We start from the raw sequence: 24,901 nt of genomic DNA, 5'->3' as shown, positions 1-24,901 counted from the left end.
AGCGTTCCGTCGTCATCTCAGCAGACAGATCGGTTTCCTTGCGTTCAGAGATACAGTCGAAGAGGAAAAGTACGTGTTAAACGCAGCTGCCCCTTATTCCATTGTTGCTTTGCTTCTCGACGTTGCGATCCTCACCTTGAAGACTAATCGACATCGTGAACCGCTGTTCGTTTGTAATCGAAAAGTCTTCGGAGCCCCTTTGTTGACGACAGCCGATTCATGGCCGTACGATTCGATTTGTTCCTCAGTACTTATTAAATACTTATCATACAGTTGTTGTTCCGAGGTGGTGCCTGGCCAGTCACTGACCAGCTGTTTCTGTCCAGATCATCGCCTGGCGCGAAGGATTTCGCCGGCTCGTTCCCCTACTCAAATTGTGGAACCAGTGCTGCTGTTCTACTATGATAATACATAAATATTCTATAATGGAATAATAATCACTGTGAGACGGGTACGGGTGTCTTTGAACCAGTGGCCGTCTGCCAGTGCACGTATGTGTGTGTGTTTTATGTGCCGTCATCCGGGAATGCTTCTGCCTTTCTTTCTTTCCCGGTTAGCGGCTGGCGGATACGCGCGCCCTGGTGGCTAGGGACTTTTCTTCTTCACTTAGTGGATGCCCCTGCCGAAGCTAGATGTGACATAGCCAAAAGCTTTTGGAATCGGTATTCTTCTTGTACTTTTCCGTTTTACTAGAAATTATGTCCCATAGATCGATATGTTGTGTTCACACATCCCAGTTATCCCAGTTGTGCTCTGAAAGGCCTCCCTTTTTTCTCAACTATTTTAGTAACGAAGTTGCCGAAGGCCGTGGATTAAGGCCCCGAATCAGATTGATTTTTTTCTTCTTAGAACACGCGCAGATCAAGAGACCTGCTTGTTCTCGCTAGTTTTATCCCATTCGGTTTATTGGCCGATCGCTGTAGTTCTCGTAGTGCTGATTCTAATCTTGTTTCCATACTGCGGTACGACAACCAATGTCGCCCAGGGAGCCCCCTCGATAGCTTTCACTCTGTTGGCCACAGGCTGAACCCTTTTCAGGCCCTTTCCCTGGCATTTTGCTGTCGCAGCAACTGTCCCCGCCATCGTCATTTTCGTCTACAATTCTCCGTTCACCTTTGCGTCTTTTGGCGCCCTCATTTCATCGAAGCCAGTAGCGGACAATAAGCGATTCAAGTAGCGAGCATTAAGTCAAGTAGGCTGCCCATTTTAGACTCCCTGGGGCAGCTAAAAAGGAGAATACCCTGCTGGGGCTGAAACACGCATCTCTTCTACGGGTAGTCGAAGCGCAAAGTCGGTTTATGCTTTGCTGGCCGTCATGTGAGTGGCAGCTCCCATGCGGAAACTACAGTCGAACGGTCAGGCAGCGTCCAACGGCGCGCGCGTAGGGGCATCGAAGGTAGGGACAGCACCAAGAACACAGGGCCACCGCTGCATGTTTCATTCCCCTTCCCCATACACGCCGGCTGGCTGACCGCCTGCCTGTTCGCCCCCTATTGCTAGACAACTGGAACCGTCTCGTACAGTCGTTGCTATATGGTGGAGGCTAGTATCAAGGGCTAGATTTAGCGTTGCATGCTAACGTATTTTTGTTTTAGTTGATAAATGCCCTGGAAGTGTTATGGCTGCCGTTGATGTGGTGTTATGGGAGAAATGCGGGACTGCAGTGGAGGCCGGGGATCCATTTTCTTGCTGTGGAAGCGATATTTAGTGAAGTTAACACTGATTCTGCTGTTGTTGCCTCTGGATCGGCCATAGCTCTGGCAACTGGAAGCCATCGGCCGCCTGCCAAACGTCTGGAAGACGGACGCGAGGCAAACAGCATCAGAGGTTTCGGCAATCGCATCACAGCAGAGGCAACTCAATCGTAACCAGCAAACAGAGTCGCGGTTACAACAGATCCCGAATAGTCTAGACGCCTGGACAGGGCTCTGCGGCTTTCCGTGCGTCTCCTATAGGCGATCTGTCTGTATGGCCTGTCATCACCGCCCGTTGACAGACACATAGAATGTGCATATCTTATGTGGATGTAGCTGTGAGTTTGTATATCTGTATTTGTGGGCATGGATGTGTATGCCGTTACATCGCACACCGCTGGGGTGGGTCGCAGTTAATGTGTTACTGGCTTGTCGGCAAACGTCGGATTCCTCGACAGGATACATCAGGCTGCTCGCAGGAGAAGGATTTCCTCTGTTTGTCGCAAATGAAAGCTAGAACACAAAGACAGGCGGGTACGCAAGCGAATTTCAGTGATGTACAAGATCTACGCAATGTATACAGTACCTCCGCGCGTAATTGCGTAGCTGCTTCAAGTTCTTTCAAGTGTGTGTATTAGTGAGTTACTCTTCGACCTCTTTGACTAATTACTAGTTGTGATTTCCATTTAATTAGGTGAATATCGATTTCGATGACTTGGCTGATCTATATTTTCCATTTGCCAGATGTATGTGACAAGTTTGCTAGCCAGCTTATTATTGGGATTTGAACAAAGCTTATAGAAACTTGTGGTTAAATGCTTCTTATTTGCATCGTCTGGAATCGTTTCCACTAATAGAAATTGTTCGATATTGGAGGCGTCGGAGAAGCAAACTCGGCAATAAAAAGTACCATGCTCGTATATCATGAGGATATATCAGGCCTTTTGCCCTGCGTGTTGAAGATAGGTGAACTGTCGTATGTGATCTGAATTTTGCCTTAATGATGAGGCCCGCACTGCTGTGGTTAAGATACGCACGTCCTGAAGAGGATTTTTGTGACTGGCGAACCTTTTACACTGGTTGTATCCGTCGAATAATATGCCTGTAAGTGCTGATGGTCCCTGTTATAGGCATATATAAACTGTTATCGCACTGTTGCCTAGAATGGCGACAGCTACGAGGTATATTGCTGCTAGTTGTGACACAAGATATTGCCTTACGTAAAATATCTAATACAGGTATCATGCTGACAAACAACTTTTACCCGATATCATAAAGCGGCTTGATAGACCGTACGCTTCATACCGCCCACCGCTTAGCGCTCGACTAACATTACAGAACTAGTTAAGGAACCTTGTTAAGAATTCTTGTACGATGACTTGATTTCTTTTGCCCTGTTCCATCATTCCCGGACTCTCTAATAGAGTAGAAGCCAACATACTAGTTTTAGCGCAATGGAACTTCGCACGATATTTAGCTCTCTTGCAACATCAGCCAACGCTACAGGATCGATTCGATGTCAGTGAAACTCTACGGATTTCATTCATTGAATTCAAAACTATATATATATATATTTTTTTTTTTTCTTTAATATTCTTTCCACCTTGTCTACCAGCTAGACGACGCACGGACTGAACGCACGTTCTGGCCCGTCGCGTTTTCACTTTCTTTATCGGCGCTCGAAACTATTTCGCCGTTCCCCAGATTCGGCTGCGTGGGTCAAAGCCCGTGTGTACCTGGGTCTTTGCTTCCATCCGTATTTCTACGGGGACCGTCTGCGTGTCTATCTGTGTGTCATATTCTATGCACACAATGACGTGAGTGTATGTCCAAGTGAGAAACGGCTGTGTTATCGCTGCTGCTATTGCCCATATACAACACAGTCAGGAGACGCGGCCTTGCGCGAGGACCCTACAAGCGCCGAGCGATCGCATAAAGTTGATTCAGTCGGTGGATGGATAATCAACAGTACAATCTGAAACGACCCGCTCACACAACTTCAGTTAGCGGCACTAACTATCTATTGCAAGTATGAACCTGAGTGTTTAAGAGTGTGTACATGAGCCTTCGTTTGCCATCTAATCCGCTACAATGTGAATCTTGCGGCCGGGCAAGACGCTGGCTATACCAACAACATAGGCTCGATTATTATAATTGTTATTACTAATTATCACTGCACTTATCACCGCATCCGTCAGTTTGTTTCTTTGCCCGTTGATTAAGCACTGGATTTTGTGAAAGTGTACTTAACGGTGAGTTATCCGTAGCCAATGGTAATCAAATGAGTCGGCATGAGCTCACAGACGATGCTCAAATAGATTAGGTTGAACAAGATATAATAAGTTGAAAAAAAAAAGAGATCAAGTTGTATTTTACGTGAATGAAGCGAGAACGACCTTCTTCCCACAGCTGCTAACGTGACATTTCTAGTAAAAGTGTTTTCAGGTCTGTTGATTGTTTCATGAGCACTACTTGACAACCCTATATGGTCACTAAGCGTCACGAAACACGATACTGTTGTCAAGAGTTTAAATGGTTCATTTTTCAATGAGGTCACCTCTATGTGCCCTATGTTAAGCTAGGTAATTCAATCATGCCTACAGTGACTCATGCTGCTACTGTATAGATTCTCATATAAGTCACATATGTCGAATGCGATACATAGGTCTGGCAATTCTCTCATCACAATACCGGCACAGCCTGCATAACGTTAAGGACAACGATTCGTCGAATGAGAAACTCACCCCATATTTTCCTATACCTTCTACCGCAATCGAGTTATCCTTGTATGTCCTAGCCAATAGCTTTCTTGCTAGTCAACTTTCGACTCAGTTTTCCTGCGGTGGCTGCCATGGGCCCCTGTAATTAGCCGTTTACGTTGTTATATATATATATATAATAACGTATATAGTATTGAACAGTTTGTTCGCTGTCCCGTTCGTAGTCGATCGCCGACGTGTAAAACATTATTGGCTATCAACTAGTCGAACGTTATCAAGGCCCGGTACCACGGCGTTGCACGTTTTGCCCCTTTTGTCGCCGCCACGTCCTCGCTTGCCGGCTATTTTGCTATTCATTCTAGGAGCTGCGGCTGTCCCACCGCTATTGCTCCTAGAGCGTCCGTTGTAGTTGACCTGGGTCGTTGTTCTCCTCCGAGAGTGAAAGTGGAGACGTTGTGATTGTTGTTGTTTGGAAGGCTACTAGTTCTGGCCGAAGGAACTGAGTCCTGAAGGCGTTAACTGTGGCGGCGCGAAGTCAACAGGTATGTTATCAAAACAATGTCTGCAGTAGTACTTTGGACTAGATGAAGCAACGAGCCGTAATTAAACAAACGAGAAAATCACTGACGAACACGCAGACTACGATGGAAAAAGCTCACGGCTACCGCCGCTTTGTTAGTGGGGAAAGAGCTACGGGTAACAGCGGGGCACGAAAATAACGAACCAACGTAAGCCGCTTGTTCCCCTACCTGATTCTAGTGGTGCTAGTCCTTGTTACTGTGGTGTCAATGTGACGAAGTGAACACCACTTTGCTCCTGGTGCTCCGACAATCACTGACGCTAATGGCGAACGAATAAGTGCCGTTGGCACCACGAAAGCCGCTGAAGCCTCGGCGTTACATCGGTCGCGGAGGAGCTCGTGATTGCGCGTTCGACACGGACATGGCGGCACAAACCAATCTTCAATCGCGGGTTGTTGCTACAACAACAGCAACAGCAGCAAGAAGCTGGTCTGTGTGTCAAGGTCATCGAACGACTTCGAAAAATACGAAAAGAAGATGAAGCGAAGAAGACATTGCCGTGGTCGTCGAATAGACGAATGAACGAGCATCATCATCGTCGTCGTTCTCGACAGCAGCAGCAGCAACAGCAACGGGAACAACGGCGGCGGCGTTGGCGAGACTTGCTGTTACCCATGAAGATGCACAAAATGACGCAGGGAGCACAGCATCGTCTGATGGTCGTCCATAAAGTGAACTAAAGGGTTAATACTTAATTATATCGATTCAGCGGACTTTCGATTATAACAGTATAACACAAACAACACTTGGTGTATTAAAAATATTTTAGAAATCCTTTAACCCATCAAGCCATGATCTATTGAACTATTGAAAAGTATAAAATCATTATTATCATTGTTATTGCGAGAGGACTGCTGTTGTGATTACAATGAAGTAAAGGGGGGTGGATTAGCTAAACTATTATACAGTCATAATACGTCATTGTTATTATATGTCATATTTTTTCACAATAATTAACGAATATTGTGACGACAATTACTCGCTGTCAATATGCATAAAAATAGCTTGCAAGAACCATCTGTATTAATCCCTACTGCAACGGGAAAAAAGCATATCACCTTGTTTACCTCTTGATTGTCCATACGTACTAGCTATATCGTATACAACGGTATAGTTGGTAGAAATAACGCATCGATTCCTCGCGCAATATAAACGTCCGCATATTTTTTCATCCTGTAAGCATATAAGCGTACTCACCGTCTGGGTGGACGGCCATTTTAACGTAGATAATGTCATCATGATCGTTCTACTCCATTGTAATCTATTCAATTCCATCGTTAACATCGAAATGCCCCAGGACTAAAGACAGCCACAGGAAACCTTCCTTGAAAATGACGTGGTTTTATCACTAGCGGTCATCAACGATGGAGGTATCAACCCTGGCGACAGGCAATTGGATTTTCCTGCTTTTTCCCATCACATAGACAGTTTTGTTGTACCGTGGCCCAGACTGTCGCTGGCAATAGAAGAAGACTCCCGGTTTCACCAACATGGTCGCCGGCAATACCAGGCCACGCCTCTGTATTTTTATGCCGCTCATAGCGGCTTCGCACCTACCCGTTCTCGTTTGTCGTTACTAACATAGAGAAAATCTTCGACACAGTCGCTGATGCCACTGTCGTTGTTTATATTGAACAGGTTTATTTTCCAGCATATTCTTCTGCGGCGGATTCTCTGGCACCGCTTCTTCTCCTTATTTTCCATGGCCAAATCACTGTTTATTCCTTTTTCCTTACACCTGCGAAGCTGTTCAAGTTGGCGAAGGTGAAGCTGAAACAGAAGTGCGACTTCACCATCCTTCCACTGGCGCGCTATTGTTGTTGTCGTCGTCGTCGTTAGCGAGGTCATCATTCATTTGTTTTCTTGAGTTTACTTCACGGAAAAACATCCGCCTTTAACTCCGTTTATCAGCACCATCATGACGGTCTCTAATCTTATCTAATCTGCTCGATTTGGCAATGTGTAGCAACGTATGTTTTTTTCTGCCTTCCATGAGCAATCTTCTAACGCTGGTAGAAGCGCGAGTGATCAACGAACGTCTATCTGTATAAATATCTGTGTATTTGCGCGTTGGTTTGTTTGCTCGAGCGCCGTCAATTTGATCGGCTTGCCTTGGGCTGTCTTGGCCGACGAAACAACACAAGGCTAACTGACGGACGAAGATTTTTCCTGGAAGCGATCTTCCGTTGGTGAATTACTGCTGCTGGTGCTACCCTCGCCGAGCTGTGCTATTGTCGCTGGAAGAACACCGTACTGTCAGTGAACTATCCAATGACGACAATAAGGATAACAACGTATTCGATGTTTTGCTCCGTCGCAAGACATATCCCCCGTTGGACGTCGTGTCGCGTCTGAGAACTAAACCGTAGTTCACCACCATTTCATTTGGGGCAAGGCGCCTGGTCGCTCTACATTCTATAATACGTATTGTATATTTCCTACCAGGAGCGTCAGTCATGTGGATCTCTCTATAGCTTTCTCTTCTAAATCTGTCTAACGCAGACAGCGATAGGAGCTTTCTGTTTCTTATATTATTATCACTTTATCGGTAATGCATAAGCTTTCGTGCCTCACAACGCTACCATCGTGTTTCCCCTGTGGTTTGTCTTTTAATTTTTGCCTCTACTCCCCTTATGTTGATTGCTGTTTTACCCCTGCCGACCACCGGAGGCAAATGCTGCTACAGTGGCTACTGTTGCAATTCGTAAATGAGCTTCTGTATACATGTCTCTTTAGCTGTACCTGTGGCCGCGTTTAAGTGATATATATATGTATATATATATATATATATATATAAAAACTCAAGAACCACCCCAACGGCTAGTAATAACAGAATTTGCTACGTCAGCTTCGCTAGACAAACTCACAGATGGGCAAAGTAGGGGACACCTTTCGCAGTATCGTAAAGCAATATTGTACTAACGCTGTTCGTACTACGGGTGCTGACGAAATTTTATGTTCAGACTGGATCATGATGATATTGGCCGTGCAGGCAGCAGTCGCAGTAGTTTCCCGCGATTTCACCTGCTTGGTACACAATATACTGGGCCTTTCCAAAAATCAACTAAATTATGCTACTGTCATGTTTAGCAAAATCAAGTTCATAATGCGTCTGTCTTGTACAATTTAACACTCACTAGCAAGCTCTCTGGCAATTGTCTATTTTGCGAGGACAGGACCACCGCTTTTCCGTATAGCATCAAAGATCCCCTGTTCTGGAAGGGGCAATCGGAATAGATTTCTTCTGCTGGACTCAGCATTCGTCAGACCTATAAAATGGCCTGGCAACCATACAAGCTGCTATTAACTTTTGCCAAATACTCATTTATTTGCTAAGGCTAACATTAGGACCAGTGCGGTTGCATGTTAGTTTTCGCATAGTTACAAAGGCAACCTGTTGAAAGAGATACGTATTAACTGCCTAGATGACGCTGTGCCCTTAGCGTAAAGGTTAAGGTGTTGCTAGTAGCTAAATGGGCGTCTGTTTTGTTGCTAAATCAACTCGAGTCATTGATTTATCCAAAGGGATGGTAATAGCGAAAATCGCAGACATGATTTTAGCAGCTGTGTTTCTGATTGCCTCGCTATCTATCAATTAGGGATCCCCTAACGTTTTTTAGTGTTCCCTACGCCGGCAACTGGCCCTGACAACAATAACAGGGACTGGAAAGGCCGTGACACTGACGAAATTAGTTACAAAACGTTGGGAACAATCTGGTACGTTGCCTTGGTGCTGACGAGCCACCTCTGCTGCCCCTGATGGCGTTAGTTTAACGCGATCGTGTCGAGCTATTTCTGCTTCATCGTGTTACGTTGGCTTATCATCAACGGTTGAATTGGTGATTTTTGGCTGTTCCACGCTCCTTACCACTGGGGACGTCGTGACCCAAATGTTTGTTCAAAGGTGCGATTATGCATCTGCATATAAAAGAAAGCATATAATATAACTTATGTGTTTACGTGTATGTAAACGTCTGAAAATCCCTGTGATGGGTTCCCTAGTTGAGTTGTTCGCTTTTTTCTGCTCATGCCATATTCACGATGGCGTTAGTAGCGGCGTTAAACTAACTGACACGTCAACTTCCGGAAACGACGATTACAGCGTGCACGCAGCTTTCTTCTTCTTTCGGGACTCATGCTCCAGCAAACCTTATAACGAACGTGATGACGTCAACCTATTACAAATCATGTACCTGTTATAGAGTGATGCTGGGGTAATATACATTCGCGTCCTGCTAGAAGCACTGATGCTAAAACACTTTATAGCAGATGAAATAGAGGGAAAACAGGACACGTATCGAGGCACCATGAAAGGTACAAGACGGATGACCCAATAACAAAATATGAATGCTTCGAGTTTTATATCCGCTCCATAAGTTAGACTTAAGCTGTTAGGCATTGATCACTTCCAACAGCTGGCTTCTTCCAAGATAAATGAAGTACGTCTATCCCTGGATTCGAGACCACTACTTGTTCTTTTATTCGGTAAACAAACACGTTGCCACATCAAAAGGATAAGAATCAATGCCATACCAAACGACTGCCATCGCCGATTCGAACAGCTTGACAGCAAAGCTTTTACCAACTTTTTTTTTTACGATTCTTTAGATGTGATGTGGTTTGACCATGAAGAACCAATTTGTGGAACATCGAACGGTTCAACATATAGTTGTCGACATCAACAGCTCCCGCCATTTCATCCATGAACCGGTACAACATTAACGGCCTGGACGAACAGAGAAATCTACGACCACTGCTTAACAGCAGCTGTAAAATCACCAACAATCAACGATTGTCGCTGTTGAAGCAACTGCTCGCTTTGGATAAGGTCTTCAGTCGTTCCAACGTTGGCCAAAGCTACGAGAATCCCGGCTAGCACCGGCTGAGTGAGTGAAAAGCTCACGCCATGCGTGGGGCTGATAGCATGAAAAGAAGGCTTAGACATATCTGTGTATGTGTCCGTGTGTGTATCAGTATGAATATTAGTGAACGAATCAGCAAATCCAACGAAGAAGACGAGCAATATTCCGAGCATCCTTCGTCCTTGTCGGTGTCGTTCGAGCTGGTTTGTGATCCTGGTCCTGCTAACGCGCCGCGGTGTAACCCGCACCGGTCATTTCGTTGCTCGTCACTGACTATAACAATGCCGGCGGCAGCAGCAGCGGTTCCAGCTGCTGAGACGCGGGATCATACAATCTTTTTTTTTTCGTCGAACTTTGCCCACTGACACATAACGAAACACGTTGTCGCTAATGCTTCTTCGACTGCAGCTGAACCCGAGCGTGCCCCGCAAAGTCTGAACATTCGACATACATGGCTTTCCATTCGCACGTACACACGCCGGGAGCTTAACAGCGACGCGCGTCCGCATAGGAAAGGTTGTAAGGATAATAGTGATGATCATGATTATGCTGATTTGGCCGTCGCGCGATCCGTTCATGCGTCTGTGTGAGTGGATTACGCCATCCTACTATCAGAAACATTATGGACCGGCCAGCTAACCGAACGACTGCTGTTGTAGGCGTTCAACGGCCCGATGTTCGCCGCTCCGGGGCTGAGTGAGTGAGCCAAAGCGTCGGACCAACCGCCTGCTCCAGCAGATCATCGTCATAATAAGGCATTCCAGCGACCGAGCGGCATGTATTTCTTCGTCATGCTTAAGCCTTCTCGATCTCCCCGTTTCGTCTAGCATCGCTAACTGTGTAACCTCTTGCGCAGGCGAACGTTTTTCCTGCAAATTTGTTGATCAGGAGAAACAACACAAAGTGACAACGACAGAAGTCGTTGTCGGTACTGACGATCGGTTTTGACTGACGTCGCAGGTAGCAGGGTCTAGCGTGCATTTACTACTAAACGCTAAATATAATGTAATATAGATAAACGACGTACCAGACGGCAGCAGAAATTGAACAAACTCAGAAAGAGAAAGAAAAAGAGCAAACTGTGGGAACAGCTGGTAATACAGTGTCGCGGTGGGATGCATGTGCTGCGCGACGAACTATGAATTTGCCATGGAAAAATGAAACAGACTTTTATTGTAACGCCTACCTTTTATTCAGTTTAGCAATACAGTCAGCGCAGCACATGACTGCCATGCAATCAACCCTGGGGGTAGTTTCCAAGTGAGAGAATGCTTAGTTTTCTTTAGCGGCCCAATTACCGCCATAACAAAGCAATGCTTAGTTGAACCTTAATTGCTGCTTCACATGAACGTATATTGCCGACGAAGGTTAGAAAATGGCCAGGTTCATGTACATATGAAACGAACAGATAGATCGACACCTAGGCCTCTAACAGCAACTAGAGTACATACGGTTTTCAGCGATCTGATCTAGGAAGCAATTGATAAAAACGGATAATCACGAAGGGGGTTGTACTTCTGTAACTGTTGTGTTATGAGCATTGAATTTACGTGTATCTGTGGTTCATATATATATGGTATATATATATATATATATCTTAACCAATAAGAAAAAATATAGTAAGGAAACCACAACCGACTCCGGGATGGCCACTGTTGCGGTGGTGGCATTTACATGAGAAGGTCAAGATAAATTATTTTTCGGAAACGATTACGCGTGGGGATGCACGAATGGAAAGCAGTCATCTCCCGATCAGGCAGCGTTGGCATTTATCACTGTTCGATTGAATGCGTGCGCACAAATGCTGTATGGGGGGGCAACATCATCATTTAATCGTGCCTAAGCCTTGTGTTGCACCGTTCCTTCAGCTCTGCTTCAACACTCTGCGACGATAATCGCTGTTGTTATTGTTGTCCGTTGTTGTTGTTGTTCTAGTCCGCTGCTATTGTTATTGTCGTCATCTGCTATTATCCTTGTTGTTGTTCGCAATAATAGTTGCACTGCTTGTTTGCCTGTTCCAACAGCGCATCGTACCACCCTCGCAATAATGCCACGGCACGTTGATGTGGTTACTATTTCTGCCCGCTGCTACTCTATCTATAAAGGAGCAAAGACTTTTGCAATCCGTTGAATCAGTGGACAGATAGACGGAAGAACCAACGAATAACTAATGAAGCCAAGAACGACAACTTCAAAGATTATCGACATAGACTTGCAAGGACAATAAGCAAGTGAGCGAAGGTTTTTTGCTTTCTCTCAACCCATTTTCTACCCCCACACCACTCTTAAGCTGGACCTATCTCTGTGTCTAATAGATATGATTGAGATAGCGAGTGACGGAGATGGGGTTGGCCGAGTGACGTTTTTTGGAGAAATTTGGCCTTTGGGATTAACCGGCTTTGATTTTGGCTGGCCAGGCTCGTGGAGAGTGGTGCCTCCGGCGAGGCCCTTGATTATGTCGGGTTGGCGTGGTTTTTTACACGTTGATACGTTCGTGCATAAGGGTATGCACTTGTCGAGAAATATAAGATAATTTTGTTTGTCGTGTGGCGACTGTGTACTTATGCGACTGTATCGGTGTTTCTCTGAATGCGTTGGAAGGAGAATCAGTTTTCCGCGTTGTAATTACTCTTCCTATTTTAATTTTATTATTTTTTAGGCTAGTTATTTTATTATATTAATTTTATTATTTAGGCTAAACGGTACACGAACTATCTATCATCCTCTGAGCTCCTGTAAAGCATTACAGTTTAATTACCTAAGTAGAAGAAAGCTACCTTCAAATATCTGTCCCTATATGCCTTTCTGGCAATACAGTCTGCCATAGAGACAGCTAGCAGCTACGCTAGTATCGTTTTTACTGTGTTTGTTAGAAATTAAACTTTGGTTGTAGTAGCGAATCATTTCTCAGTCTATTTAGTTTAGAAAGGCTTATAAAAATGAAATAAATTTTGGTAATGCTGCCTTTAGTATGTCAGACAGAACCCGCAGTAGTCAATTTTTGTGCAAAAAAAAAGCACCATTTTATCGCTATTTCCTCTTTTGAAAATTTTCCGCTAATTTTCTGAGAACGTGTTCCCAGAATCCGAATGTTAGAGAGCTCTGTGTGTGTCGAACAGCTATCAAAATTTAGCACCATTAGAACGTTTGAATTTCGAGCCTCTTGGCCCTATCAAAACACAATGTTTACACAATCACCATACATACAAAGATATACACACGTACGTCACTATCGCATTCTGTAGAGAACCATCATGTCTCGAACGATCAGCCATTTTTGGAATTGATTGGATTACTTCACGGTGGAGAACTAGTACTTTAGGCTGTGGACACTGCGGTAATTTCTGTTACTACGTTGACTCATGACTATCCGCGACATTCTGTGGCTGCAAGCGTCATAGCGACTTGCGGATGCTAGTAACGGTATGTTGTTCTGTGGTCGGGGCCACGTTAACCAGATGAAAGTGAGTTTACACGTTCGCATATGTCAGAATATGCGGTTTTTACTTTATATCGATAATGCTGATATCGGTGAAGATCGAGCCTGAGGTTGAACGAACCGCCATTTGTGGGTAAGTCGCAATAAAGGTTTGCTAGCCGTCAGTAAAGGAGCCTGTTCGCGAAATCAACTGTGACCATACTGTAATTGATCACGTCCGCAACAGGTACAGCTCTAGGCAGGTTGGGGCGTTTCGATAGCAACCACACCGCTTGACACAACGAATAACAGTTAGTTCTTCGTCGAGGAAAGCGCAGGTTCAGGCCGACGGGCATTATGTCAGGTAGCTCCGTTCCACCACAAACTATCATCGTTAGGTAGCCATCAACCACAAATAGCAGACACCTACGTACAAAAAATTTGATGGTGTAAACGAGACATGGAAGCTTAGTTACATACATGTTGGCGAAGTCGAGAGAGATGACTACGGTGAGGAAAGTGGAAATATTTATGGACATGTGTAAGAGTACAGCGTACTTCATTGGAGTATGATCATATGGCTTACTCACTCACTATACCCTTATGCACTCTGAAGGGTACGGGGACTATGGTGCAGGTAACAATTTTCTGTCTAGGGCCGACGAGATAGAAAGCTTACCTTTATATACTTTAAACACATATATATATATATATAATACATCTTAACTTGGGTAATTAGTTGTCAGATGGAGTACGATATCTGTTCAAACGGACAATGGAGGACGAGTGACGTTCTGCAAGGCCGCGGAAGTTCTCTTTCATAGGTTACATCTTGAAAGAAACCTATGTACAGTTTGTTTGGCCTAAGAAGACAACAAGCATTGTATATAAATAGTTCGGTGAAATTTTAGATATTGTAATCATCATAGACGAGGGACAAGGTTAGGAAGCTATATATTAGGACGTTATTATATCTTATCGCATATTTACCATTGTCGTTTATTTTGCTATTACAGGTGATCGACACAAATTTACTTCCGCTTGACATTATCGTCGGCCTTCGATTATATTTGGTTCTATGAATAGATAGACGCACCCGGAGTCATGGAACGCAGTTTATAGCAGTTCTTCTTTCGTAATTAATCATAATACATAAGTTGATGGTGCGAGTGGCATGTTCCTTGCGGTAACTAAAAACTCCTTTTTTTTCAGACGATTCAGCAGACGACTTTTCTATTTTCTACAGCCTACTATTTAAAAAATAATATGCGTATACATACCAATATCGTGGACCTCAGTTTGCCGGCTGCTTCCGAGATATGTAATTCGAAAACAAGTTACCGACACCGCAAACGGGCTTTTTTTTTAGCTACAAATAAGGCTTCAATGACAAGCTGCGTTCTTAACCGTCACAGTGCAGCATGTATCGCTCTTGCTGTTTGGCCTATTATCCCAACAGATTGAACCCGTTCACACGCCGCAACCACTTACTCTACATTTCCTTAGGCAGTGCTACGTTTTTCTGTGGCTGGATTGCGCAATCGAGGTTGAAACAGGGGGCACTCTATCCGAAATAACCAGAGTGAACCTCTGCCACGTTAAACCGAAAATACGAATTTTCACCACGGCTTCAATATGCATATGTATAGCAGTGGATATAATATAAATGCGACGAACACAAGTCACGTACAAACAGGGCGTACGTCGTACGGTAGAGTCGCCATTATCGTTCTGGCTATCCCAGCACTCGACCTGGCATAATCGAGGTCATCATCGTGATGAAACTAAAAGGAAGCAAAAGGAAAAATAAAAATCTTTGACGCCACTCAAATTTGTAGAGCAGTAATAAACTCGCAAAAAAAAAGTATGCAAACGAAGTGTTTTTGTCCCACTTCGCCCAAAGCCGTGAAAGACCACGCGATGCAACGCTGATGGTGAAAAGGTGGAAGAACGGTGCGGTCATTTGACCTTTTTGTTATATGAGTGATGATACGCATTACTAAAATGTGTATGTAATGTTTTCAATGTGGTCTTGTTTTTCCTTTTGGGTTATCCGTACTCAACTTGAATCTCTCTCTCTCTCTCTCCCTTTCTCTCTAATTATGACTTGATTATGCTTTGAGTATATTTCAACAATGTGTAATTTTCTCCCTTAGTTTCTATTGTCATAGAGCATGTCACAAATCGCATGTATGCTATTGACTTCAGTATCTGCAACCAGCACAAAATTGCCTTGCTAATAGATATACTGAATCCTTATTAACATTTGGCCTTAATTTTTTTGGTACATACCGATATTCGTCTATTTTATCGAGTACATGGATTTTTACGATGTCACAGTTTCAGTTTCGGCGGTAAAAAACGTTGTGCCTGTATCCTCGCCATTGCCAGTACCTACAGTCGCGTCCATCGTGCCCGTTCCAACCTCAGCGCCCACGCCTATTCCCCTTGTCGTGATACCTAATCGTGACCGCGACCTCGATGGCACGCCGCCGCCGGTGCCGGCCGCAGTACTACCTGGTAGTACATTTATTCCACCAGAACTTATGCGGCAACTTTTTGATCCCAATAAACAGGAATATGTCTGCCCGTTCTGTCTATGGACTACGCCTGATGAGGAAAAAGTACAGGGACACATTGCTAGCCATACCGGAGAACCGGTGAAAGATCGAAACTCGAAACGGTAAGTACTCGCGCTAATAGCTATCGTTCAATCGTTGCAATAGGCTAATTGAGTCAGCGATTTTGTGAGGCTGCAGGCGGATCAGGTTTGCCTGCTGAACCTGGACACAGGTGAAGTGGTCTAGCTTCGAAACTGGATGCGAACACACGATTCGAGGAGCGGAGCCTTTTGATGCGGTAGTTGACGGCAGTACCAAATGTAAAATTTGAAGTACTATTGCAACATTAATCATTATTCAGTACTCTATATGGATTCTTCTGTGCTTAATAGTCAAACTGGATACAGATTCCCTTTCTCAGGCTGTACTACAACTTTCCCTCTGCGAGTGTTTTTCAGATGGTCGAAATGACAGTAGTGGTAGCAAATCCTAGTATAAATAACACTGTGTGTGTTTTGCAATTTTCGCTTTGGGCGATTTTATACTACCATATATTAAAGAAAGATTAAATGAACAGATGGAATATCGTTATTAGGTAGCGCTTGTAATGAAATACACAGGGATTCTAGCAGGTCTGACTTTTATTCTTTCCCTTCCCCCGTTCGTATTGATTATTATAGTTTTGATATGATCAGTCACTTGAACATTCTGTTGAACAATAAAATAGCAGCGTATGCGTTGAACAGCTAGTGGCCTTTTATGGCAGGCCTTTAAGCCATGGCTACAAGTTGTTACAAGTAGTAGTAATAGTAGTAGTAGTAGTAATAGTAGTAGTAATAGTAGTAGTAGTAGTAGTAACAGTAGTAGTAGTAGTAGTAGTAGTAGTAGCAGTAGTAGTAGTAGTAGTAGTAGCAGTAGTAGTAGTAGCAGTAGTAGTAGTAGTAATAGTAGTAGTAGTAATAGTAGTAGTAGTAATAGTAGTAGTAATAATAGTAGTAGTAGTAGTAGTACTAGTAGTAGTAGTAGTAGCAGCAGTAGTAGTAGTAGTAGTAGTAGTAGTAGTAGTAGTAGTAGTAGTAGTAGTAGTAGTAGTAGTAGTAGTAGTAGTAGTAGTAGTAGCAGTAGTAGTAGTAACAGTAGCAGTAGTAGTAGTAGTAGTAGTAGTAGTAGTAGTAGTAGTAGTAGCAGTAGTAGTAGCAGTAGCAGTAGTAACAGTAGCAGTAGTAGTAGTAGTAGTAATAGTAACCCTCCTCCCCATAGCTTCACCCCTGCTCCCGCTTTTACTCTCCTCCCCACCTTCTTGCATGTCTCTCAGACCATCTCGCTTTTTTTACCGTAATCAGCAAGCATCAACATCAGCGTTCTGAAGCGCGATTATACACCATGGCAGATCTAAGTGCTGGTCAGTCTTTCCTGTACCCGGCAATCAGGTTGCTACGGGCAACGCTGTAAATGACAGAGAAAAATGGATACTCTTTGGCATTGCTACGCGATTGTGGCTATTGCTTTCTCGTCGTCCAAAATTCGTTCGTTGTTCTTTTGCAGTCGCTGTTAGGGGCAATGGCGATGATTGCCGATGATTCTTGTCGGTCCAGCTGACCGTTATGTGTTTGCGTGTGTGGCTTTGCCAGGTGGAGGTAAAGAGAGGTTTGCGTCGACAATGCTGCCTGATTTATTCGATATGTTTTATTTTTACCTGAATTCAGTTTGTTCAATTTCACGCTCCTTTTTATTTTTCTCTGATTCATTTCGTTGAAACGACATCGGCGGCGCTAGTGGCAGCGGCCTTAGGTGAAGATCATTAGGCGTATCAAACGCTACGAGCGTAACCGAAGCAACGCCAAAAAGGAGTTCCTACTGCTAATGTTGTAGCTCGCTGTTATTGTTAGTGATGTTGTTCCTGCGATTGTTGTCACAGCGTTGAAACGCCAATCCCGAAGTTAACGTCCGGGTGCTAAAAAAAATGCCGTAGTTTTCGTTTTCATTCAGTCACCGTTTCGTTCGACGTCTGATGCCGGTCGTACATACGTTGCCGTCGTGGCCCGAGAAGGCAAAACACGCCAGGAGAAAATCTAAGGGGCTAACCACCGTTACGAGAGTGGGCCGCGTAGTGGTTCGGTAGCTGATAGTGGCCATTTGTTGAAAGCGATATGAAAAAAATCACCCACGTCAAATCAGTGACTTACGGCAACGTTGCCGACGCTCAATGCCGTTGAATTTCCGCCGATGGTCCAGAAGTGGCGGCGATGTGCCGATAATATTAGCAATGATGAACACTCGGATAACAGCCATTGCCTAACATGTAAAGGACTCGCGCATTATATTCGTTGATAGTACGCGCCATAGTTGACAGTTGTTTTTATTTAGTGCTGGATGCTACGATTACCCATTCTAGCTCAACTTATTTGGTAACTGTTATTTTAGACGGGGTAGATAGGGGGAAAATTGACTCTACGCTAAAAAAATAGTAGCGGTAGAAGAGACGGTCTTTCATGGGAAGATTATGTCTTTGTTTGTAGCGCCAGTAGATTACTTGGTAGACGGTTTTATTTCACCGGAAGTAGCTCGCTGATTCGCTTCGAATCGTTGTATGAGAGTTGCAGATAGTGTAGATGTGCGGAAGGGTTTACAAGTAATTTGCAAATGAATTTCTTAATTAACCAGGCGAGATGGCTTAGTCGGTTGAGCGTCCTGCATACCGCTACGACTTGATGTTGGCTTAAGCTCAGTTCACACTGAGAGCCAAAGAGATTTTTCGTATAAAAATCTCTTGGCTTTCGTATCCGGTGGTAGCAGGCACCGTGACCGCGTGTGAAGAATACTGGTCGTCACAACATTCCTATTGGCTGGGGCAATTGCGACAACTATCGTTACAAACGACACATCTTGCACGTTTTTAAGGAATACGAGCAGCGCGGGTTCATAACTCACTGGCACAGCAGGTCGATATCCAATAACCGATAAAAAGAGACATGACATATAGCATTTCAAACAGGGGCCTGCTTATTACTGGCTTTGACGGTAGACTGAAGCGTATTCAGTTATGCCATGGGGTTCCCTTCTGAATAACCCCCGTAGTAGTAGTAGTACCTCACGGTTCAGGTCTAGGGCGATTTGACGTACAGGAGTACAGGAGAAGTTCGCCGCGGATTAAAAAATTTACAGGCCGTTTCTTATCTCTACTGGAAACATTTGATGGCGGGTGCTTTCCTCGTTTCTAGGGCATTTATAATCGATAATATTTACTCATAATTTAGGTAAGGTTAATAATGTTCACCAGTTTCCGTGAAGGCTTGCAAAATTTTAGGCAAGGCCGAGCATACGAATCTATCGATTTTTCCTCTCTGCTTTAACTTCGTGCTTTCGTCATCAGGCAGCTATTGTCCATTAAGCAGATCAACGTTGAAGATGGTGATAGACCCGTATTTTGTCGTCGCAATGATTTGTATCATTTCACCTTTATGTATATATTAAACGATTCTTAATGATCTTTGTTGTCGTATGACGAGTTCTTTTGATATTTTCCATTCCGTGTCAAGGCAACCACTAATAAGAAAGCCTTCGTTCTAGACTGCAAAAAAGTGTTTATTGACGTCACGAGTTTTCTTCAAAAGCCAAAAGTCGATGAATATGCGCTATTTTTTCGTTGGTGTCTAGGTTGCGTTTTCTACGCGTGTCACTTGGTTATGTCCACTAAAATGGCTAGTTTTGATTCAGACGATTTTGTCGTACGTACAACTTGGTAATTGAAGGTGCTTGTTGATTAATTTACAAAATCAAGGCATGGAACAAAGGGCTTTCTCTAAATACTAATATATTTTGGTTTCCATGGGAATATCCCGTCGCAGTCGTGATACTAAGCTATCTTTAGTTGGCGCAGGTCATAATGCGTACTTCTATTTTCCCCCAGTGTTTTTATCCCTACATTGTACTCGTTTAAAGGAAGCTACTAGATAAGGTTGATATGATCTGCGGTACGCAAACGCCAGATGTCCTTGTGGGCGAGCATTGCCTCAGCTGACCTTGCCATAGTCAAGCACTGAAGAGGTAATTACTACAGGTTTGGCCGTTGCATTAATTAGTATCGCACCCCTTATGCTTGAGCTCGATAAGAGTATATACTGCACTGCGATATTCGAAGCAACGATTTTACACCTGGTTTTCCAGCCTGAAGAGTTCTGTGTTGAAGTGGAAAACAATTAATGGATACATTCAGTACCTTTCCTTGAACAAACTTCGGGAGAGTTCGAGAAATAAGTTTGTTCTGTTAGAGCTACCGTGTCAACGTAACATACTTGTCTTTGTGTTGATGGTGCATAAATGTAACTTTGAAACGTCGTGAGTGTTACTGACAGATGACTTAGTTGATTCTTCCAATGGGTTTCTTTGCTTATGCCAAAGATTTACTTATGAAGTACCAGCCTGCACCAAGGAATCATAGTCCGTTAACAGCTTGAGACATTTTAAACGTCTTTATTTGTATGTATCTAAATGAATTGTGCCTTTTTTTATGTCAGGCGAACAGCGACAGCTTTGACGGGTTTTAATTATTTAGGTGATAATTGCGACGATGATAATAGTGCCGTTTATTATTGTTATTACTACCCAAGCAGCTATACCCTCAAAAACTGCATTTCGTTTCACCAACCATTACTTTCCCTTGACCTATATAAAAAAAATTGGTACACTTCTGGCCACCCAGAAGCTACATTAACCCACGCCATTGCATTACGTTTGACGAAATTATCACATGTTTACCCGTTGTAATACATTGCTAAATAAACACTTTTATAAATCAGTCTCAGTGCATTCCCCTGCTCTATCTGAGACCTTCAACTAGGCCCATTTTGTCCTTCTTTTCCCCCGGTCCTAATTCTCTAAGGATCAAACGGGCAATCAGCGTTGTCGTGTTGACGCTCAAATTTACATACTAGCATCCACTAGCGGCAACCATCGTCGTCTTTATCGTCGCCATACCCACAAATCGATGTCGTTGTCTTTGGAAAATCGAAAAGCATCTTGATTCTGTAAACTGTTTGTTATTAGCGAACGATTCGTTTGTTTTGAACTGTCGTGCGCTTTCATCGTTTTTCTCCTGTGGCCAGCCACTCCCGATGTATTGAGCCGATACGAGACGCACTTCATTTATCTATTCCGAAAGTGAGAACGTTGGGCGTTGGTAACTGGCTTATTCGGTTTGTTAGCCGGCTTAATTGGTTGGGGAAAGTGAAAGTGGATTGGGGCTTCGGGAACAACACAGTTTGGCACCCAGTTGTTAATGCTGTGGTCCGCCGTCGTTGTAGCTATGTTATTTACGCTGTTGTAGAATGGGCTATCTGTAACGTGTGACGGCGTAGCGACAAACACATCGAAAGTTGAGCGTCGCTGCCTCTGGCAATAGATAACGTCCCGAAGCTGACAGTAAAGAAACGCCTGAGCAAGGTAAAGAAACACGCGACGACGACAAAAACGCATGTTATTGGCCCATACCTTGTGTGGTGGTCAATGAATACGTGTGGATGCGCAAATCCGAACACTGAACGCGAACTAATTGACAAACTGAGCGGGATTTGATGAACGAATAGCGACAAGCCTCCAGTCCAGCAACGAGCAAGCGATAAGGCGGCCAGAAGCTTCGCCAACGGGCCAGGAGATAGCGAAACAGGGGGTGCAGTCTGGATTATGAGGACGGTCTGTAGTGAGGCGAGATTATATATATAGCGAACGTTATAGCGAACAATAACAACGATCATAAGAGAAGCAGCAACAACAATAGCAGTTGGAATTAAGCAAAGGGGCATTAGCGTCAAATCAACAACCGTTATATACCGCTCCGTTTTCTCCGTGCGCTTAAGCCACAGCTGTTTGCTACGGTAATGTGAAAAAATGCCTCCGGTAGCTACGCTAACGGTGGATGACGAACAGTAACCGGACGCGTTCAGCCAGCGTTACGTTGGTAGAGCTGTAGTTGTTGTTGCTACTATTCTTGCACTAATCCTAGTGGAAAATGTATGGTTGGCAAATATATCGCTTTCAGCTGGCACGACTTGATCGGTTCGTACGACATCTTCTACGGCTACCGAGTCTGGTAGCAGTGCTATCGCTACTGGTTGATTCCGGTGTCTTCAGGGGTTTGCTATCGAGTGACGGACATGCTGGCTTCAATGAGTAATGGCTGCGTACGTTGTTGTTTCATATGTGCAACAATGATGGTGCTTTTCTCGAGCGTGGGGGGGCATTCGGCGGTAATGCGCGCAATGGATGCCCACCCCGTGCCTTTCGAGCCTCCTTCCGCCTCATCTTTGGCTTTCGTCTATCACATTAACAAGAGATTCGAAGAAGGGCCATTTGGTTGCCAGGGCTTATCGCGGCCGTCGATACAGCGTCGTATTCCCGCAGTGTAACAGGATCTAGGACGCTGTAGCTGCCAATGTGGTTCGATGTTTATTTTGCAATGTTCGTTGGTCGGGTTTGCCGAGAAATGCCTCTGTTGTGGTTGGACTGTAGTTGGGGCTAGAGGATTACAATGGCAGGACCAAAGACGACACCAATCTCTGCGCTGTATCTTTGGGCTAGATGAAATTGACGCTTATACGTCTATTTCGCCATTCTGGAGTTTGCCAAACGTGAGTTTTGTCCAGCGGTGCTATATTCGATTACGCACGCTAGATTTAACGGCGATGAGGTTGGTTAGCGAACGGCTGAAACTACACGACGATCGGTTTGATGGCTTGTTCAACGAGAAAAGTAACGTTATGTCGACATCAAAATCATCATTGACATCACCCAAAATTACTGTTATTATCGTAATAGTGGAAACGAGCGGCCCACTACGCGCATTAATGGGTACTGTGTACTCATTCCTGTATATATGTGTGTTTGTGAAAAAACATGTTAGCAGTCTGCGGCAAAAAGAACGTCATGCGACGTAATTCTATGATTACTGTGCTGATTGGTTAGCAGGGTCGGGTCCTTTTTTTGCGAAAAAACGACAATTGTCCTTGATAGAGAAGGGAAGATTATGGCTGTGAACTGTTGCTGCTGCTGCTGCTCAATCAGTTCACGACGATGGCAAAGGTAACAACGACGACGACAACGGTAACAAGAACACACTTGACAACAACCCCAACAACAAGATTAGCGTCAACAAGACCGGCTGCTCGTCGTGCGTGCGGCACTATCCCATTACGAAAAGCTGCGAAACATTATTGAGCTGCGTGAAATTTGCGGACTGGCCGTTAGCGGACATGACCAGCGCATTTTGGTGTACTATCTAATTAATGCTGGTATAACGGCGATTCAAGTGGCGGCGGTCAGTTACGTCACGCACGTTGAGATCGAAATAGAGCCGAAGCAGACAAGAGCGGTGAACGGCGATATTGCTGGGCCGGCAACCCGGAGTGAATCGCATATGATCCGGCCATCGGAGACGGGTCGTTTCCAGTTTTTCCACGTATTCGTTTGGTCAATTTGATACGTCTGTTCTCAACTAGCGGTACATTTCAGATGTCAACTTTAATTGGCACCAGGCCAGGTTGGAAGTTAGAAGGGCGATTTTCGGCTAAAGGTCACGTTTTTCGTCCGATTACATCACAAAGTTATGGGCAGATGCAATGTCTAAGAATGGAGGTGGCGCATTAAAGAGGCAGCGGAGAAGAAAGACATCGACGTGTAACTAAAGATGAACCAATTATATTGATGAGTACGTTATTGTTTTTTAATCTTTTTGTTGGTACTTGTCGGATATGATGATGATGACGGTTTTGTCTGGACCGCAAAATGTAATGTTAAATTCGGTTTCGAAAAATTGATATATCAGGTGAAGCAATGAATATAGTGGCTTTGATTTGTTGATGATGATAAAAAGCTGCAAAAGCAGCTTGGGAGGATACAGGTACGGCAAGGATTATAGCTAAGAGATGTGGGCTCATTAAGAGCGACCTCTTTTGCAAGGCTGGTTCAATCAATGTAAATGTTCCTTCAAAGACGGTCTAGATCGCACGTGTCATTTTTGACGTTAGCAGACAGTTTTTAAGTACCTCTTTCAGCTGGAAAATCGTCGTCATATTTGCTGCGTCTCACCTGGGTTGGGTCGGAAGCTGTTTTGGGCAGCATCCCGCTTAGTGGCGAGTATGAACATGTGAAACAACATGCTCATCTTGGGAATCCAAACCCAAGATAGAAATTTGTAGTCCGAATAAAAAATTTGCCTATGTAGAGTGGATAGAAAGCTTTCCGGCGATAATTACTAGTAAGCCAATAACGGATGAGAAGTTAGAAAGAGTAAACAATGAACAAAAACAGTCACCAAGGGTATATGTTTAACAAATTAGCGTATATGAAGGGTTCCCGTACAAAAGAGCTCGAGTCAATTTTTCTTGATTTATATATATATAAATATTTATGTATGTTATATATGTAAATATATATATATATATATATTTTTTTTTTGCTGTCCTCTGCATCTTGACAACATGTGTAGAAAAATTACAACATAAGTTCTTTAAAATGTGGCTATAAACATGGTAAACGTAGGCAAGTTTTTATGCAAAAGAAAAACGTGTATCAATTTCCAACAACGCTGTTGCTCCGGCCACTATGAAGGCAGGATTGCCAATTTTAGTTAAAAGTGCAGCTCAAAGCCACCAGTAGTTCTGGCATAAAGAAAACTAATCAATCATGTTATTTATTCTTCAAATAGAAAATCAATTTTCTATTTAATTTTAGCCAAACATTATGTAGGCCCTTCCGCACAAAAACCCTTCACATATATAAAGGACAAAGAACGGTTGAAATACAGACGAACGTACTTGAAGGGAAAAGACCCAATGTGATTACTTGATCATCCGAGCAGTGTTATCGTAGCTCCGAAGATTGCCGTTCCGTTGGTAGATCTTAGAGAGAACAATAATGCAAAGTCTGTTGTAAATATATATATATATTCATGTTTATTTAGTAAACGTTTTTAGGGGGTGTTAATCATGTCAGATGAGGTAGACAACCCGCGAACACCTCACAGCAAATGAAATCGACCAAAAAACTAAGAAAAATTGTATCGGTATTAT

At 43.8% G+C, this 24,901-nt stretch overlaps 1 protein-coding gene across 2 annotated transcripts in view; it reads left to right on the top strand.

Moving 5' to 3' along the window:
• Positions 1–24,901, top strand: part of LOC111263329 (uncharacterized) — a 40,703-nt gene that overhangs the window by 8,795 nt on the left and 7,007 nt on the right. For both annotated transcript variants that reach the window (XM_022838300.2, XM_086969555.1), the window contains exon 2: positions 14,292–15,958. In XM_022838300.2, coding sequence (XP_022694035.1) covers positions 15,594–15,958 — 365 coding nt within the window. In that variant the 5' untranslated portion in view covers positions 14,292–15,593. The remainder of the gene's footprint in view (positions 1–14,291; positions 15,959–24,901) is intronic.

This window comes from Varroa jacobsoni, unplaced genomic scaffold (genome assembly GCF_002532875.2).
Source record: "Varroa jacobsoni isolate VJ856 unplaced genomic scaffold, vjacob_1.0 scaffold_757, whole genome shotgun sequence".
Classification (NCBI taxonomy): Eukaryota; Metazoa; Arthropoda; class Arachnida; order Mesostigmata; family Varroidae; genus Varroa; species Varroa jacobsoni.
This window is presented reverse-complemented; position numbering and strand designations above follow the sequence as displayed.